Source organism: Anomaloglossus baeobatrachus, chromosome 12 (assembly GCF_048569485.1).
Source record: "Anomaloglossus baeobatrachus isolate aAnoBae1 chromosome 12, aAnoBae1.hap1, whole genome shotgun sequence".
NCBI classification, from domain to species: Eukaryota; Metazoa; Chordata; class Amphibia; order Anura; family Aromobatidae; genus Anomaloglossus; species Anomaloglossus baeobatrachus.
Genome location: NC_134364.1, coordinates 31,084,426 through 31,100,939, shown reverse-complemented (window position 1 = coordinate 31,100,939; position 16,514 = coordinate 31,084,426). Strand labels below are relative to the sequence as shown.

Here is a 16,514-nt window from a genome sequence, read left to right as displayed (position 1 = left end):
ATATTTATTTTTAAGTAACAATATATAAAGCGTTAAACATCAGGGTTCATTGTTAAAAACAAGGTGGCCTGTTTTGGACAATTCATTTTTTTTTTAGCCCGACCCCACCCTCCCCCCATTAATAACCAGATTACACACAGGGTACCCTGCAACTCTGCAGCAAGTGTTCAGTTTTCACAAAACTCTACCTTAGGAACAATTAAGCAATGCCACGTGCTCATTGACATCAATAGATTGTCTATTATATGGGACTTGTTCTGCTTTGGCTTAAAGGGAACCAATCACTAGGGTTTTTGTATATAACCTAAGCCCAGTGCTATACTGGCGCTATCAGGCTGATTCTATACATACCTTTAGTGGTCAGCTCAGATGTGTAGGTTTTGAAACCCAAGAAAGTAAAGTTTATAAAATGAGCTGCTTGTTGAGTGACAGTTGCACTGAAGCAGATCATATATTCATAGTTATCTCCTCCCCCTGTTAGAATTAGCATAAGCATTATACAAGCGACTCACTTTGTCTTTTGCAGGACCTGTGTGAGGTCATACCCATGTGACCAGAAGGGGCGGGGCCTCAGCCACCAAAGCTGGATACCAGGTCACATGGGTATGACCTCACACAGGTCCTGCAACAGACAAAGTGAATTATTTGTATAATACTTATGCTAATTCTTACAGGGGGAGGGGATAACTATGAATATATTATCTGCTTCATTTTAACTGCCACTCAACAAGCAGCTAATTTAAAAACTTTACTTCCTTGGATTTCAAAACCTAAACATCCAAGCTGACCACTACAGGTATGTATAGACTCCCCTGATGAAGCTGGTTGATTTCTTCTGTACCCCATGTTAAGAAACTTGTGAAACGTACGTTGGGGGTCTTTCCTACTGGGGGGGTGGTATCTGATTTCTTCTTATATGCTCATTCTCCCTGGGTTCTGCTACCTATATGTGGGGGCTTTTGATACGTGACTTTGTAATCCATTCAAAGAAGTATTTTCCATTGATTCATGCCCACCCAGTTATACAATATAGGTACTCCCCTGGGATTCCCTTTCATCCTTTGAAATTTGCACGTGCACTTTTTTGTAGGGAATTTTAGTGGCTTATTTATTGATACTCATAACCCCCACCCCCATTAACAAACTAGTAGTTATGACCTTGAATGTTACATGTTCACTGTCCTTTGGTCATATGTATGTTTGAATCTCTCTTATTGTAACTCAAAATTGATCAAAATATTAATACATTTGAATAAAAATATATTTTGCATGATATACTCCTTGTTCTCCTGTTTTCTATGTATAGAATCAGCCTGATAGTGCCAGTATAGCACTGGCTTTAGTTTATATACGAAAATCCTGGTGATTGGATCCCTTTAAAAAAAAATAAATAAGTAAATAAAAAGACAAATTAAAAAAAAAAAAATCAGGATACTCCATCAGAGTATTTTTTTTTTTTTTACAAAATATAACTAGGAACATTATACTTTCCTTAAAGAGGTTGGCTGCTTTATTTTTTTTTAATAGATTTTTGGAGATATGATTTTGTGGCATGTACTATAGGGGGGTTAGGTTTATACTGTGATGTACTGAGCTCAGTGCTAAAAAGTGCATTAAAAGGGTTTTCTCATAAACCACATATATCCACAAGAAAGATAATAAATATATAATTGCTGGAGGTACTAGAACCCCTACTAAACATAACAGTGGGGGTCTAAAATTCATAGGTGTGAATGAAGCATTACTGAGCATGTGCAACCGCTGCTCTATGGTCCCACATGCTCACTACTGCTCCATTTCCACTTGGAAGTTGGGGTCCTGTTTTCAAGATTAATGGGGGTCGTAGCAGCCACACCTTTCGCAATTATGCATTTTTCATCATTTTTCATTGATCCTCGCTGATAAATGTTGTTTATAGGACAAACCCCTTTGATCTCCAAAGTGTTCCCGGTGGTGGCAGCAAGAATTTGATCTCTTAATTCAGAGTCAAAAGATGATAGGCTGTTAAAAAAAAGATACCATTAATTTTTAAGGCAGATAAACCTACTTTTTATCATGCATATTAGGTTTAGGTCACTTTTAGGAAATAAAAAAATGAATTGAAATGATCGTATAGCAGGATCACGTCTAAGGCCGTGCGATCAAACCTTCGTTTTGGCTATGGTAATGTAACCTTTTTGTACTTTTGTTAGTTCTTCACTTCATTTCTCAAGCACCAAAAATGGTTTATTCAGTTCATAGAGGTAAAAGGAAATGGAAAAAAAATTAAAATCAATAAATTAAAAAAAACTTCCTATGGTCATAACAGGAATTGCTACTTAAATACTGTAAGCTTCCAAAATGCAGGAATCGATTTCATTTTAAAGGAACACCTTCCAATGAAGTAACCACATTTCCTCCTAGTTTATCTGCCAGGGTAGATCGGTCTTTAATGTCATCCATGCCATTCACTTGCCACTCATGTTTGATACCTAAAATACAAAATATATAAGGAGATAAGAATCCATAAAATACAAATAATATACAGAGAATTTTGACATTCTCTGGAGTGGAGCTTAAGCGCGCTTTACACGCAACGACATCGCTAACGAGATGTCGTCGGGGTCATGGAATTCGTGACGCACATCCGGCCTCGTTAGCGACGTCATTGCGTGTGAAACACTGGAACGACCGTTAACAATCAAAATTACTTACCTAATCGTTGATCGTTGACGCGTCGTTCCTTTCCCGAATATCGTTGCTGTTGCAGGACGCATGTTGTTTGTCGTTCCTGCGGCAGCACACATCGCTATGTGTGACACCGCAGGAACGAGGAACATCACCGTATCTGTGGCCGCCGGCAATGAGGAAGGAAGGAGGTGGGCGGGATGTTCGGCCCGCTCATCTCCGCCCCTCCGCTTCTATTGGGCGGCCGCTTAGTGATGCCGCTGTGACGCTGAACGAACTGCCCCCTTAGAAAGGAGGCGGTTTGCCGGCCACAGCGACGTCACTAGGCAGGTAAGTATGGTGTGATGGGTCCTAGCGATGTTGTGCGCCACGGGCAGCGATTTGCCCGCGACACACAACCGATGGGGGCAGGTGCTTTCACCAGCGACATTGTTAGCGATATCGCTGTGTGTAAAGCCCACTTTAGTCCCCTGCCACCGATCTTATACTCTACCTCTGGCGTTTTCATTTTTTTTTGGAGTTGCTCTAGTCTTATGACCTCAAGTTTTGACTGTTTATAAGTCATAAGTTACATCACAAGGTCCCAATACAAGTCTATGAGAGCCAGACCAAGTCCAGAACAAGACTCTCATAGAGTTGTATTGAGTTGTGACCTGCAGCGCACTCCATGAAACATTGGAGCAGCCGGCAGGAGTTGCGGCAATAGAAGATGAAGATGCCAGAAGGATAGTATAAGACAGGGGGCAGGTAAAAAGCACAACTCCAGCAGTGAAGTAAAATAAAACTCTGGATTGGTGCTTTAAAGGGAATCTGTCAGCAGGTTTTTGCTATTTAATCTAAGAGCACTGTAATGTAGGGGCAGAGCCTGATTCCAGGAATATCTCTAGTGCTTAGCAGCTTGCTGTAGTTACATTACAATCAGAGTTTTATCAGCAGGATTATCTTTAGAGGACTATGTATTATGCTAGCCAGTCCAGTTTATCTATGTTACCCCGCCCCAACACTGATTGACAGCTTGCTAATGCTGTACAGTGTACACAGGAAGCTGCCAATCAGGGGCAGCGCAGCAGTCATAGCGATGCTACATCTACAACGGAAAAAACAGGTATTTTATCAAAACTGTACCAAGCAGGCAAGTAAGTGACATATTGCTTAAATAAAGGTATCTGCCCCCTACATTCTGCTCTTATATTCCAGAGTGAAAACCTGCTGACAGATTCCCTTTTCATATAAGAAAATAATGCAACATTTATTTAATGTAAATACATTGTAGAATTTGTCACTAACATTGTCTCTTATGGAAAAACTTCAACAAAAACTAGAGCCAGACCCTTCAATAAAAACTATAGCCAGACCCTTCAATACAAACTATAGCCAGACCTTTCAGTAAAAACTATAGCCAGAAAAACTAGAGCCAGACCCTTCAATAAAAACTAGAGCTAGACCCTTCAGTAAAAACTAGAGCCAGACCCTTCAATAAAAACTAGAGCCAGACCCTTCAATAAAAACTAGAGCCAGACCCTTCAATAAAAACTAGAGCCAGACCCTTCAGTAAAAACTAGAGCCAGACCCTTCAGTAAAAACTAGAGCCAGACCCTTCAGTAAAAACTAGAGCCAGACCCTTCAGTAAAAACTAGAGCCAGACCCTTCAGTAAAAACTAGAGCCAGACCCTTCAATAAAAACTAGAGCCAGACCCTTCAATAAAAACTAGAGCCAGACCCTTCAGTAAAAACTAGAGCCAGACCCTTCAATAAAAACTAGAGCTAGACCCTTCAACAAAAACTAGAGCCAGACCCTTCAGTAAAAACTATAGCCAGACCCTTCAACAAAAACTATAGCCAGACCCTTCAGTAAAAACTAGAGCCAGACCCTTCAGTAAAAACTAGAGCCAGACCCTTCAATAAAAACTAGAGCCAGACCCTTCAGTAAAAACTATAGCCAGACCCTTCAACAAAAACTAGAGTCAGACCCTTCAGTAAAAACTATAGGCAGACCCTTCAACAAAAACTAGAGTCAGACCCTTCAATAAAAACTATAGGCAGACCCTTCAACAAAAACTAGAGTCAGACCCTTCAATAAAAACTATAGGCAGACCCTTCAACAAAAACTAGAGTCAGACCCTTCAGTAAAAACTATAGCCAGACCCTTCAACAAAAACTAGAGCCAGGTCCTTCAACAAAACCTTGAATCAGACCTCTCAACAAAAACCTAAAGCCATACCCTTCAGTAAAAACTAGAGCCAGGCCCTTCAACAAAACCTAGAGCCAGACCCTTCAACAAAACCTAGAGCCAGGCCCCTCAACAAAACCTAGAGCCAGGCCCTTCAACAAAAGCTAGAGCCAAACCCCTCAACAAAACCTAGAGCCAAACCCCTCAACAAAACCTAGAGCCAGACCCCTCAACAAAAACAAGACCCAGACCCTTTTTTATAGTGTTTTACCTTAAAGCGGTTGCTAACTACTCCCCAGTAAAATAACAATACTTATACTAAGCTCTGGTGCCAGAGCTGTTCCAGCAGTGTCGGCACCAGTTCTTCTGGGGATCACATATCATTGATCTGTCACACAATCCCTGAGGTCAATCAGCGCTGGCTTCTATCTCATCTCCTTCGGATGTAATTGACAATCGGAAGAAGCAGGAACTGCTGCTTATCTCTCACTTTTTCTGGAATTCTGACCTGCCTGGAGGAGGGGACAGTAAAACCAGGACTATTTGGCCACAGTGATCGTGTGATAAAACTATGTCATGTGATCCCTGGGAGCAGCAGTGCCAAACCGTTGGAACCGTGGCGGTACCAGACCTTTGTATAGGTGTTATTTATTACTTGGGGGGAAATATAAGGGCCTCACAATGGGTTGTCTGAGTAGTTCCTGCATATTTAATTTTCAAAAAGTCAACTAAGGCTAGTTTCACACTTGCGTTGGACGGGATCCGTAGCATTGCGTTGTGTGACGCATGCAACGGATGTGTTGCATATAGTGGCACAACGGATGCTACGGATCGTACAAAATAACGCAATCCGCTATAGGTTTTTTTCCTTGACTTTAGACATCTGGGCATGCGCAGTTGTGTAAAGACGGATGCGTTAACGGAATCCGTCAAATGACGCATTCTAACTGAATTCGCCACCATAGGCGTCCATTATAAAAACAACGGATGCCAAACGGATTCCTGCAGGTTGCGTTTTTTTGACACTCTGCCAAGCGCAGAAAAACGTTACATGCTGCGTTCCATCCGCCCGACACAGCGTCAAAATAACGACGCTGCGTCGTCCAGCGGATGCAACGCAGACACTTGCGTTACAGTGCGTCATCCATACAAGTCTATGTAGAATAGCGCAGTGCGTTAACGGACTGCGCTATTCTCCATAGTGACGGAATGCGCAGAACGCAAGTGTGAAACTAGCCTAATATTCCCTGTGATAGTTTTCTTACAACAGGTTTGCTTTTTGTTTGTTTTCTATTTGAAACATCAATTTAAGATGGAATCACACATTTTTGTGGCACTTTTGGATGCATTTTTTTTTAGATTGAGCCAGTTATGCCGGCGTCACATGGGACGATCTATCGTGCGATCGCACGAGCGATCGTACCCGCCCCCGTCGTTTGTCCGTCACGGGCAATTAGTTGCCTGTGGCGCACAAAGTCGTTAACCCCCGTCACACGCACTAACCTCCCGGGCGACGTCGTTGTGGGCGGCGAACATCCTCTTCCTGAAGTGGGAGGGACGTTCGGCGTCACAGCAACGTCACACGGCAGCCGGCCAATAGAAGCGGAGGGGCGGAGATGAGCGGGACGTAACATCCCGCCCACCTCTTTCCTTCCGCATAGCCGGCGGGACGCAGGTAAGCTGCAGTTCATCGTTCCCGGAGTGTCACACGGAGCGACGTGTGCTGCCACGGGAACGATGAACAACCGGAGCACAGAAGGAGTACCGACATTTTGAAAATGAACGACGTGTCAACGAACAACGATTAGGTGAGTATTTTTGCTCGATCACAGTCGTTCGGAGCTGTCACACGCTACGACATCTCTAATGATGCCGGATGTGCGTCACTAACGATGTGACCACGATGACATATCGCCCGATATATCGTGCCGTGTGATGCCGGCATTAGGCTTCAATTTAAGAGTTTGTGTACATGCATTTTTTTTATTATTATTATTATATTTGTATTATTTTTTTTTGTAATTTTTCCAAGTAATTTAAAGGTTATAGGAAAAATACACTATACCTAGAGCATACTGCATTATTTTTTATTTTTTTTTAAATCAGCAGCGAACCTCAAAAACGCCATCAAAACTCCAGGAACAAAAATGCTCTGTATGTTGATTTGTTAATAATGTTCTATAGATTTTAACCTCTTCCAGACATCTATGGTACATGTAAGGCGCACATTGAGTCCGCACAATATACAGCGGGTAGCAATCACTGCTGTTAAACCACTTAAAGGCCACTGTCAATCTTAGCGACATTTAAGTAACATGATCCAGGTGTGGCATCAATTCGAAGCCCATTTTCACCCTGCAGCGCGAGTGCCTACTGAAAAAGTACTATGTTCTTACTATATTAACCATGGCCCGATACACATGTGTAGGAAATACTGTAGTACATACCTGTGAACTTCTTCTTAATCGCATCTTTTGAACTGGCATATATCATCTTGCTTTTTAGAGGTGCATTGTCAGGCGCCCTAGGAAACAATATAAAAACATAAATCCTTGACAGTATGGCATAGAACAATATTTTGGGCAACATATTTATCGAAATACTTGTTTTCTTAAATAAAGCATTCAGTTTTCTGCACATAGTTTCATGGGCCACTGGCTTTTATAATGGGGCTACTCCACTAACACAATCCTACTATTAGATTCAGCAATATTTGATCCCATAAGGATCTGGCAGTAAAATAGATCAAATGCTGCGGTGCTTTATAACTATTTGGTGTTATTTCATGAGCAATCAATTATTCATGCAGCTGTCGAGTAAAGGGGGCTTTACACGCAGCGACATCGCTAGCGATGTTGCTCGTGAAAGCACCCGCCCCCGTCGTTTGTGCGTCACGGGCAAATCGCTGCCCGTGGCGCACAATATCGTTAGTCCCCATCACACGGACTTACCTGCCTAGCGACGTCGCTGTGGCTGGCAAACCGCCTCCTTTGTAAGGGGGGCGGTTCGTGCAGCGTCACAGCGACGTCACACAGCAGGCGGCCAATAGAAGCGGAGGGGCGGAGAGCAGCCGCATGAAAGTGACGCCTACCTCATTGCTGGAGGACGCAGGTACGGTGTTGTTCATCGTTCCTGGGGTGTCACACGTAGCGATGTGTGCTGCCTCAGGAATGACGAACAACCTGAGTCCTGAACCAGCATCAATATTTGGGATTAGAACGATGTGTCAACAATCAATGATATGGTGAGTATTTTTGATCGTTAGCGGTCGCTCATACGTTTCACATGCAACGACGTGGCTAACGAGGCCGGATGTGCGTCACGAAATCCGTGACCCGACGACATATCGATAGATATGTCGTTGCGTGTAACAGGGCCTTTAGTCCTCAAAATTGGTTTCAGTCCAAAGCTAGTTTACAAAATTCTGAAAACTAACTTCTGTAATTAATGGCAACCTGTCACATTGAACAAATCATCTAATTTGCAGGTATCATTGTATAGAACATGGAGCGGAATAGATTGATATATAGGTTTGAGAGAAAAGATTCAGTATAAAACAGAGTTCAGATGTCCATATATCACACCTTAAGTACATATTATGATGCATGGACTGGCCGTGGGTCTCCTGACCTAAATTCAACAGCCTCATGTATGCCTGTTGGAGTACCTTCTCCCCGATCAGTGTTTCCTTGAATTTGGATGCAGCATGTTTTTGATGCGTCTAAAATGCTGCGTTGTACAGTACAAGCAAAGTGGATGGGATTTCTAGAAATCCCGTGCCTACTGTGCGTGTACGGCCTATAGCATAAACTGACCTGTGGTGCAGCTTCCCGAGCCACAAGCATGTCAATTCTGTGCTGCGGAGTCACAAGCGTCCTCCGCAGGGAGAACACAAGCGAGAGACCGCAACTGCCCCGAACCCCGATAGTGGGCTGCGTTCTCCTGCGGAGGAGACCAGCAGCCCCGCATGTCAGGACCCACCACATCCTATTCGTGATTGACACCTATCTATGCATGCACTCGTCTACTGGGAAGGCTCTCAATCACTGAGTAAGGCCGCCTTCTTGACTCCTAAGCCCAGAAACAGCAAGGATCCTAATAGGAAGAAAATTTAAGTTTTACCGATTTCCCCCCCCCACCCCACAAACCTGTGTATCAATCTGCTCCACTTCTGCTCTATAACATGCTGCCCATAGATTGCACATTATTTCCAAGCTAATAGATTCCCGTTATCAACTCTGTATAGTGTGATGATTTCTGAATGTTATCGAAAGTCTGGATAACAGAGGGGTGTCCTGGGAAGGGAATTTCCTATTATAAATAGTAGAATATCCGATATTTAGGACCCCATTTAATATGTAGTTTATTTGCCCAATTTCAGCCGCTCTATGGTCAGCAGTATTGTAGCTGCTCTTCAAGACTAGGGAGACTCCATTGTGTAAACCTATAAGCGGGCTTTACATGCTACGATATCGTTAATGTTTTATCGTCGGGGTCACGTTGTTCGTGACGCACATCCGGCGTTATTAACGATATCGCAGCGTGTGACACTTATCAGCGACCTCAAAAATGGTGAAAATCGTTCACCATGGAGAGGTCGTCCCAAAACCAAAAATCGGTAAGGGTTGTTTATCCATGTTGTTCGTCGCTCATGCGGCAGCACACATCGCTGTGTGTGACACCGCAGGAGCGAGAAACGTCTCCTTACCTGCCGCCGGCCGCAATGAGGAAGGAAGGAGGTGGGCGGGATGTTATGTCCCGCTCATCTCCGCCCCTCCACTTTGATTGGCCGGCCGCTTAGTGACGTCGCTGTGATGCTGAACGTCCCTCCCCCTTGAGGAAGGGATTGTTCAGTAGTCACAGCGACGCCGCCGACCAGGTAAGTGCATGTGACGCTGCCGTAGCGATAATGTTCGCTGCGGCAGTGAACACACGATATCGCATGTGCGACGGGGGCGAGTACTTACACGCTCGATATCGCTAGCAATTGCTAGCGATATCGTAGCGTGTAAAGCCCGCTATAGTATTGCTAGATCAATTATAGTAAAACTTTATTAAATATTATGTAATTACTAAGATACGTAAAAAATGATCCCACATGGACCAATATGGCAACTTATCAAAGTGCATATTTCCTTTTACATTTTAGCTATAAGACTTCTCAGGTTTTTTTTCAGATTTAGAAATATGGTTCATATAATGCTATATATTATCTAACTTTATTATATGTTGAAATTTAGTTAACAAGCATAGATATTGTATATTTTGATAGTGAACGACTGTGCTTGTCAGCAGTTTTATACTTCTCTAACAAGGGCAGCATGACATTACTACATGACTAGGACTATTTTTTATATATTATATTTTTTAACATGCATTATACAGCAATTTTTTCTAACATTTTTGGTTATAAGAGATGTTGCTTTTTGTAATCAAGTCTAATAAAATATATAACTAATTATTTGATTTGTATTAATCGAGTGTGCCACCAGGATTGGCCTTGGTACTGTCATTTGGTGAGGTTTCATATTTAGCGATTATCTTTTCTATTGAGGTTCCTTGTGTTTGTCTCCCTAGGGCCTAAGATACACGGCATGAAAATCGGACCGAGAGGAGTGCGATAAAACATTGCATTCCACTCAGACCAATATTAACGTATGTGTTAGCGCACATGAGCGATTATTTTCTCGGCCAAAACCGGACCGAGAAAACAATCGCAACATGCTGCGACTGTAATGCGAGACTCTTTCTCTCGCACCCATTCAAGTCTATGGGGCAAGAGAAAGATCGCACCGGTGTACCACGAGTGCAGTGCGAGAATGGCAGTAGCCGGCTACGGAGGAGAAAGGGAGATAAATCCCTCCCTCTCTTCAGCGCTGGCCGGCCCCTCCTCAGTGCCGGCCCGCCCCTCCTCAGTGCCGGCCCACCCCTCCTCAGCACCGGCCCGCCCCTCCTCAGCGCCGGCCCGCCCCTCCTCAGCGCCGGCCCGCCCCTTCTCAAAGCCAGCCCGCCCCTCCTCAGAGCCGGCCCACGCCTCCTCAGCACTGGCCCGCCTCTCCTCAGTGCCGGCCCATCCCCCGCAGCTGAGGTCCGATAGCATAATCGGACATCAGTCGCAGTGATACTCGCATGACACTCGGCTCCTGCGCGAGCCGAGTGTCATGCGATGATCGCATTAGTCCCTGTGTGTTCCCGGCCTATTAGCTAGTCTTCGGAAATTTAACTAACTATTTTTCAAAAGATAAAAGTACTCCTATTGAAATGTATAAAGAGTTTTAAAGAAAAACTGTGTAATTTGCAATAGCTCTGTGTAAAGGTAAATAGCCTTAAAAATATTTTATATAAATATGCATAGGTAGAATAGGATAGACTTTATTTAGATGGCCAAGGTGCTGTCAGATTTTAGTAGTCTAATGACCTGAACTAACAGCATCATATGGATTACATAAAATATATATTTTTTTTGTTAGCCAATAGATAGAAAAAAATGTTTAAAAAAACTGAGAATCCTCAGTGGTTGATACCTTTTTATGGCTAACTGAAAATAAGGTATTAATAGCAAGCTTTCGAGACTACTCAGGTCTCTTCATCAGGCATGGTATGATGAAGAGACCTGAGCAGTCTCGAAAGCTTGCTATTTATTACCTTTTAATGGCTAACTGAAAAGATGGTAATAAATAGCAAGCTTTCGAGACTACTCAGGTCTCTTCATCATACCATGCCTGATGAAGAGACCTGAGTAGTCTCGAAAGCTTGCTATTTATTATCTTATTTTCAGTTAGCCATAAAAAGGTATCAACCACTGAGGATTCTCAGTTTTTTTAAACTTTTTTTTTTCATATGGATTAGGGCCTTCCTTGGGCTGGGACTGCTGCACTTTGTGGTCATTTGACTTGTGGTCGAGCTGCACATAAATTTGAATGTGAACCTGACAGCGTCATTGACTTTAAAGGGGTTGTCCACTACTTGGACAACCCATTCTTATTCCCCATGTTCGCCCCCATAAAAATAAAGCCTATTCTCACCTCTGGTGTCTGTGCGGTTCCAGCGATGTTGAAACTTGTGCTCCTCGGGCCCACGTGATATTCTTATGACATGCGAGCTCTGCGTCCAATCAGCACCGTTTTCTTCCCTCCACGCCTTCGGACATTTAAGTAATTAACAAGAAGTGAGTTTCAGTCGGCTCTTTCACTTCAAGTTAATTACTTAAAAGTCCGAAGGTGGGGAGAAAGAAGCCAACACTGATTGGTCACGGGGCTCGCATGTCATAATAATGTCACGTGGGCCCGAGGAACGTGAATTTCAACATCGCTGCAACTGCGCCGGCGCCGGACGTAAGTATAGGCTTTGATATTTATATGGGGGCAAATGAGGAATGAGAAGGGGTTGTCCAAGTAGTGGACAACCCCTTTAATTAGCTAAAGAGAGTTTAAAACATGCAACTTTCCAGCGGTGTCCATCCTTTTAGCCAGACACAATGGCATTGTAGACAATGATATTACAATGCCATCAGGTCCAGATACTAAAGTGGCATGTTATGGACTCCACTTGGCCAGTTGATGTGAACGACTCCGTTGAGGGAATGGAGACAAAGACGAATTCTGAACAATGACTAAATCTAAAAGATCTCAAATTAAGATAGCGTTGTTAAAAGGATGTACCCCAGCATCTGCTCGGTTGTTTACCACATCATTTTAAGGAATGTACCAGAAGATGAAGACAAGATCCTCTTTCTTGGACTCCTGAGTCTCATAAGTAGCATCATACAGTCCGTATCGACAGTCGTCAAGAGGCAGAAGATTGACAAAGGTCCTGTATGGGTCCTCAACTGTATTTCCAATATCTCCCACCAATATTTGCTTGGCCTCCTCCACAATTATTTCACGTTTATCGGGGCTCAGGCAAAACAGTACAGCCTTCTTCCTTTTCTTTATCTCTTCAGAAGACTGAGCTTTTCTCACCTTCATCTCATTGAAAACTTTGATAACTTCATCATTTACTGTGACACCAGATGCCTGTTTAGAAACAGAAATACAAAGTCAAAATTCCTCTTTGCTCAAATAACAAAACCTTCTTATACTCAAGTTTTATTGTTTTTAGAACACCAAATTAATGGCCCAATCACAATAATGTTAACTCTAGAATCCAAAAATACCAATAAAGTGACTAGAGTAGATAGCAATAAATAAGATTATTTTATTGAAGACATTATTAAAAAAGACATTTTTTTATATAAAAACAACATTATGAAAAATTATTAGGCAATATTAGGCATTTATGAGTTACAAGTGGCCTTGTCTTAACAATTCTATCAAGGCTGCGGTTATCCCGGTTGCTTGTGCACCTTTTTCTACCACACTTTTTTCCTTCCACTCAACTTTCCATTAATATGCTTGGATACAGCACTCTGTGAACAGTCAGCTTCTTTAACAATGACCTTTTGTGGCTTACCCTCCTTGTGGAGTGTGTCAATGATTACCTTATGGACATCTGTCAAGTCAGCAGTCTTCCCCGTGATTGTATAGCCTACTGAACCAGACTAAGGGACCATTTTAAATGCTTAGGAAGCCTTAGCAGGTTTTTTGTGGTAATTATTTTAATTTTCTGAGATAAAGACTTTTGGGTTTTGATTGGTTGTAAACCATAATCATCAATATTAACAGAAATAAACACTTGGAATAGATCTCTCTGTGTGTAATGACTCTATATAATATATGCATTTCTCTTTTTGTATTGAATTACTGAAATTAATTAACTTTTTGATGATATTCTAATTTATTGAGATGCACTTGTATGTACCTGGTCACCCACCAGAATAGTCCTTTATACATGTTGTCATTTACTTGCTAGGTATGCCAGTCTTGTGATTCCATTGTCAAGCCCTTCATTATTTAGGCAATATGTGGCCATTAAAGATTCACATTAAATTGTAGTAAAAATCTTGAAAAAGCTAAAGACTCAATCCAAGACATGTATTGAAAAAAATTGCAAAACTTTTAATTAAATGAAGAGTAGCAATAATTTTCTGCAATACCTCTCTAGCAAAACATTTATCTGAATAGAACTTCTCTAGTTGTGTTTTGCTGGAGTGTTTGACTTGCAGTTTTTTGTTGGCCACATATTTTATGCTTTGATCGTTTAGTTCCAGTTTTATTTTAGTTTCTTTACACATCATCTTAATCTGCTGGCCCTCCAGTCAATCAGCCGACAGCAAATGTTATATTTCATGTTTGTTTAACTTTGGCTGACATACTAGCGTACAATCCACGCTCTCTTGCCTTGACGACCATTGCCAAATGAAAATCCAAACACACTTCTAACACATGGATAAGATTAGAGTAGCTCATATGACATGTCTATTTGTTTCTGTGCTGTAGTTGGAATTTTGTAAAATGTTGAAATACAGAGAGTGAAATAAGTATTGAACACGTCACCTATTTTCTAAGTAAATATATTTCTAAAAGAAAAGTGCTATTGACAAGAAATTCTCAACAAATGTTAGTAACAATCCATCCAATCCACACAGGCAAAAACCTCAAACCATAGATGTCCATAAATTAAGTTATGTATAATAATGAGAAATGGCCCAGGAACAAAGATATTGAACAAATACAGAACGAGGGGGTGAAAAAAGCCATGAAAAGTCATGGCACCACCTTAAATCTAAAGGGCACTTTATACGCTGCGATATCGATATCGCTAGCGAGCGTACCCGTCCCCGTCTGTTGTACGTCACGGGCAAATCGCTCCCCGTGGCGCAAAACATCGCTTACACCCATCACATAGATTTACCTTCCCTGCGACATTGCTGTGGCTGGCGAACCGCCTCCTTTCTAAGGGGGTGGTTCGTGCGGCGTCACAGTGACGTCACACGGCAGCCGTCCAATAGAAGTGGAGGGGCGGAGATGAGTGGGCGGCATATCCCGCCTGCCTCCTTTCTTCCTCATTGCCGGTGGACGCAGGTAAGGAGATGTTTGTCGTTCCTGCGGTGTCACACATAGCGATGTGTGATGCCGCAGGAACGACAAACAACCAGCGGCATGCACCACCAACGATATTGCGAAAGCGCGACGTGTCAACGATCAACGATTTTTGACGTTTTTCCGATCGTTGATCGTCGCTCCTAGCTGTCACATGCTGGGATGTCACTAACGATGCCAGATGTGCGTCACAAACACAGTGACCCTGACAATATATCGTTAGCGATGTTGCAGCGTGTAAAGCACCCTTAACAGTAATTAGAAAGCAATCCTGCCAATTAGTGAAAAATATCAGCCTGTTTAACTGATGGTGTATAAAAAGGTGTCTCGCTACAAGTTACCACTCAAGAAACAACTCATGATGGGTAAAACCAGTGAGCTTTCTCAAGGCCTTCACAACCTTATTGTTGCAAAACTTACTGATGGCATTGGTTACATAATTTCAAAACTACAGAACGTCCTAGTGAACCCTGTTAGTGCCATAATCCGCAAGTGGAAACAACATCATTTCACCATAAACCGGGCACAAACAAGTGCTCCCCTCAAGATTTAACACAGAGGAGTGAAAAAAATTATCAGAAGAGTTGTCCAAGAGCCAAGGAAAACCTGTGGAGAGCTACAGAAATCAGCAGGTACAATTGTTTTTTAGAAAACAATAAGTAATGCACTCAACCTCCATGGGCTGTATGGACGCTCGCCACACCAGACTCAATTGCTGAACAAAAAGCAGGTTCAAGCTCGTCAAGGTTTGCTCAGCAACATTTAGACAAACCTGTGAAATAATGGGATAATATAGTCTGGTCAGGTGAGACTGAAATTGATCTTTTTGCATGCAAAAGGGTTCCACACCAAAAACACAATACCAACATTGAAGTTTGGTGGTGGGAACATCATGGTGTGGGGCTGTTTTCAAGCACCCTTCAAGGAAGGGTTAATGGAGAAATGTACTGAGACATTCTTGATAAAAATCTGCTGCCATCTACCAGAATGATGAAGATGAAACAAGGGTGGATATTTCAGCAAGTCAATGATCCCAAACACACAGCCAAAGAAACTCTCAATTGATCTTAAAGAAAATAAAGCTGCTAGATTGGCCAAGCCGATCACCGGACCTGAATCCATTAGAAAATTTGTAGAAGGAACTAAAAATCGCAGTTCATAAAAGGGGCCCACAAAACCTTCAGGATTTGAAGCGTGTTTGTATGGAAGAATGGCCCAAAATCAACCTGAGCAATGCATGCCACCAGTTTCTCAGTATAGGAGTCATCTTGAAACTGTCATCACCAACAAAGGCTTTTGTATGAAGTATTAAATATATGTCAGTAAGCTAATGCAATACTTTTTTTCCTTTCATTTCTCATTATTACACATAACTTAATTTATGAACATCAATCGTTTGATTATTTTTTTATTTTATTTTTTGTTGATTGGATGGGTTGTTACTGACATCTGGAGAGAAATTCATGTCAATGGCACCTTCAGAAATAATTTTCCTTAGAAAATTCTCAACGTGTTCAATACTTATTTCACCTGCAATTATCTCTTCTATTGCTGGGGTGGCAATTCATTTTCCTCAGGGGCCACATGAGAGACTGTGACTGATTTTGGAGGGATGAACCAATAGACATTAAATTAATTCTGCTCAATATTAATATTAAGATGCTAGTTACAATTATAATTACTATGTTATATTAATA

The 16,514-nt window shown here is 42.1% G+C and overlaps 1 protein-coding gene across 1 annotated transcript in view; it reads right to left on the bottom strand.

The window, feature by feature from the left end:
* Positions 1–705: 705 nt before the first annotated feature.
* CFL2 (cofilin 2) overlaps positions 706–16,514 on the bottom strand; it is a 57,214-nt gene continuing 41,405 nt past the window's right edge. Inside the window, exons 2-4 of the mRNA XM_075330734.1 lie at positions 12,545–12,852; positions 7,285–7,361; positions 706–2,471 (exon numbers count right to left, since the gene is read on the bottom strand). Coding sequence (XP_075186849.1) covers positions 2,356–2,471; positions 7,285–7,361; positions 12,545–12,852 — 501 coding nt within the window. The 3' untranslated portion in view covers positions 706–2,355. The remainder of the gene's footprint in view (positions 2,472–7,284; positions 7,362–12,544; positions 12,853–16,514) is intronic.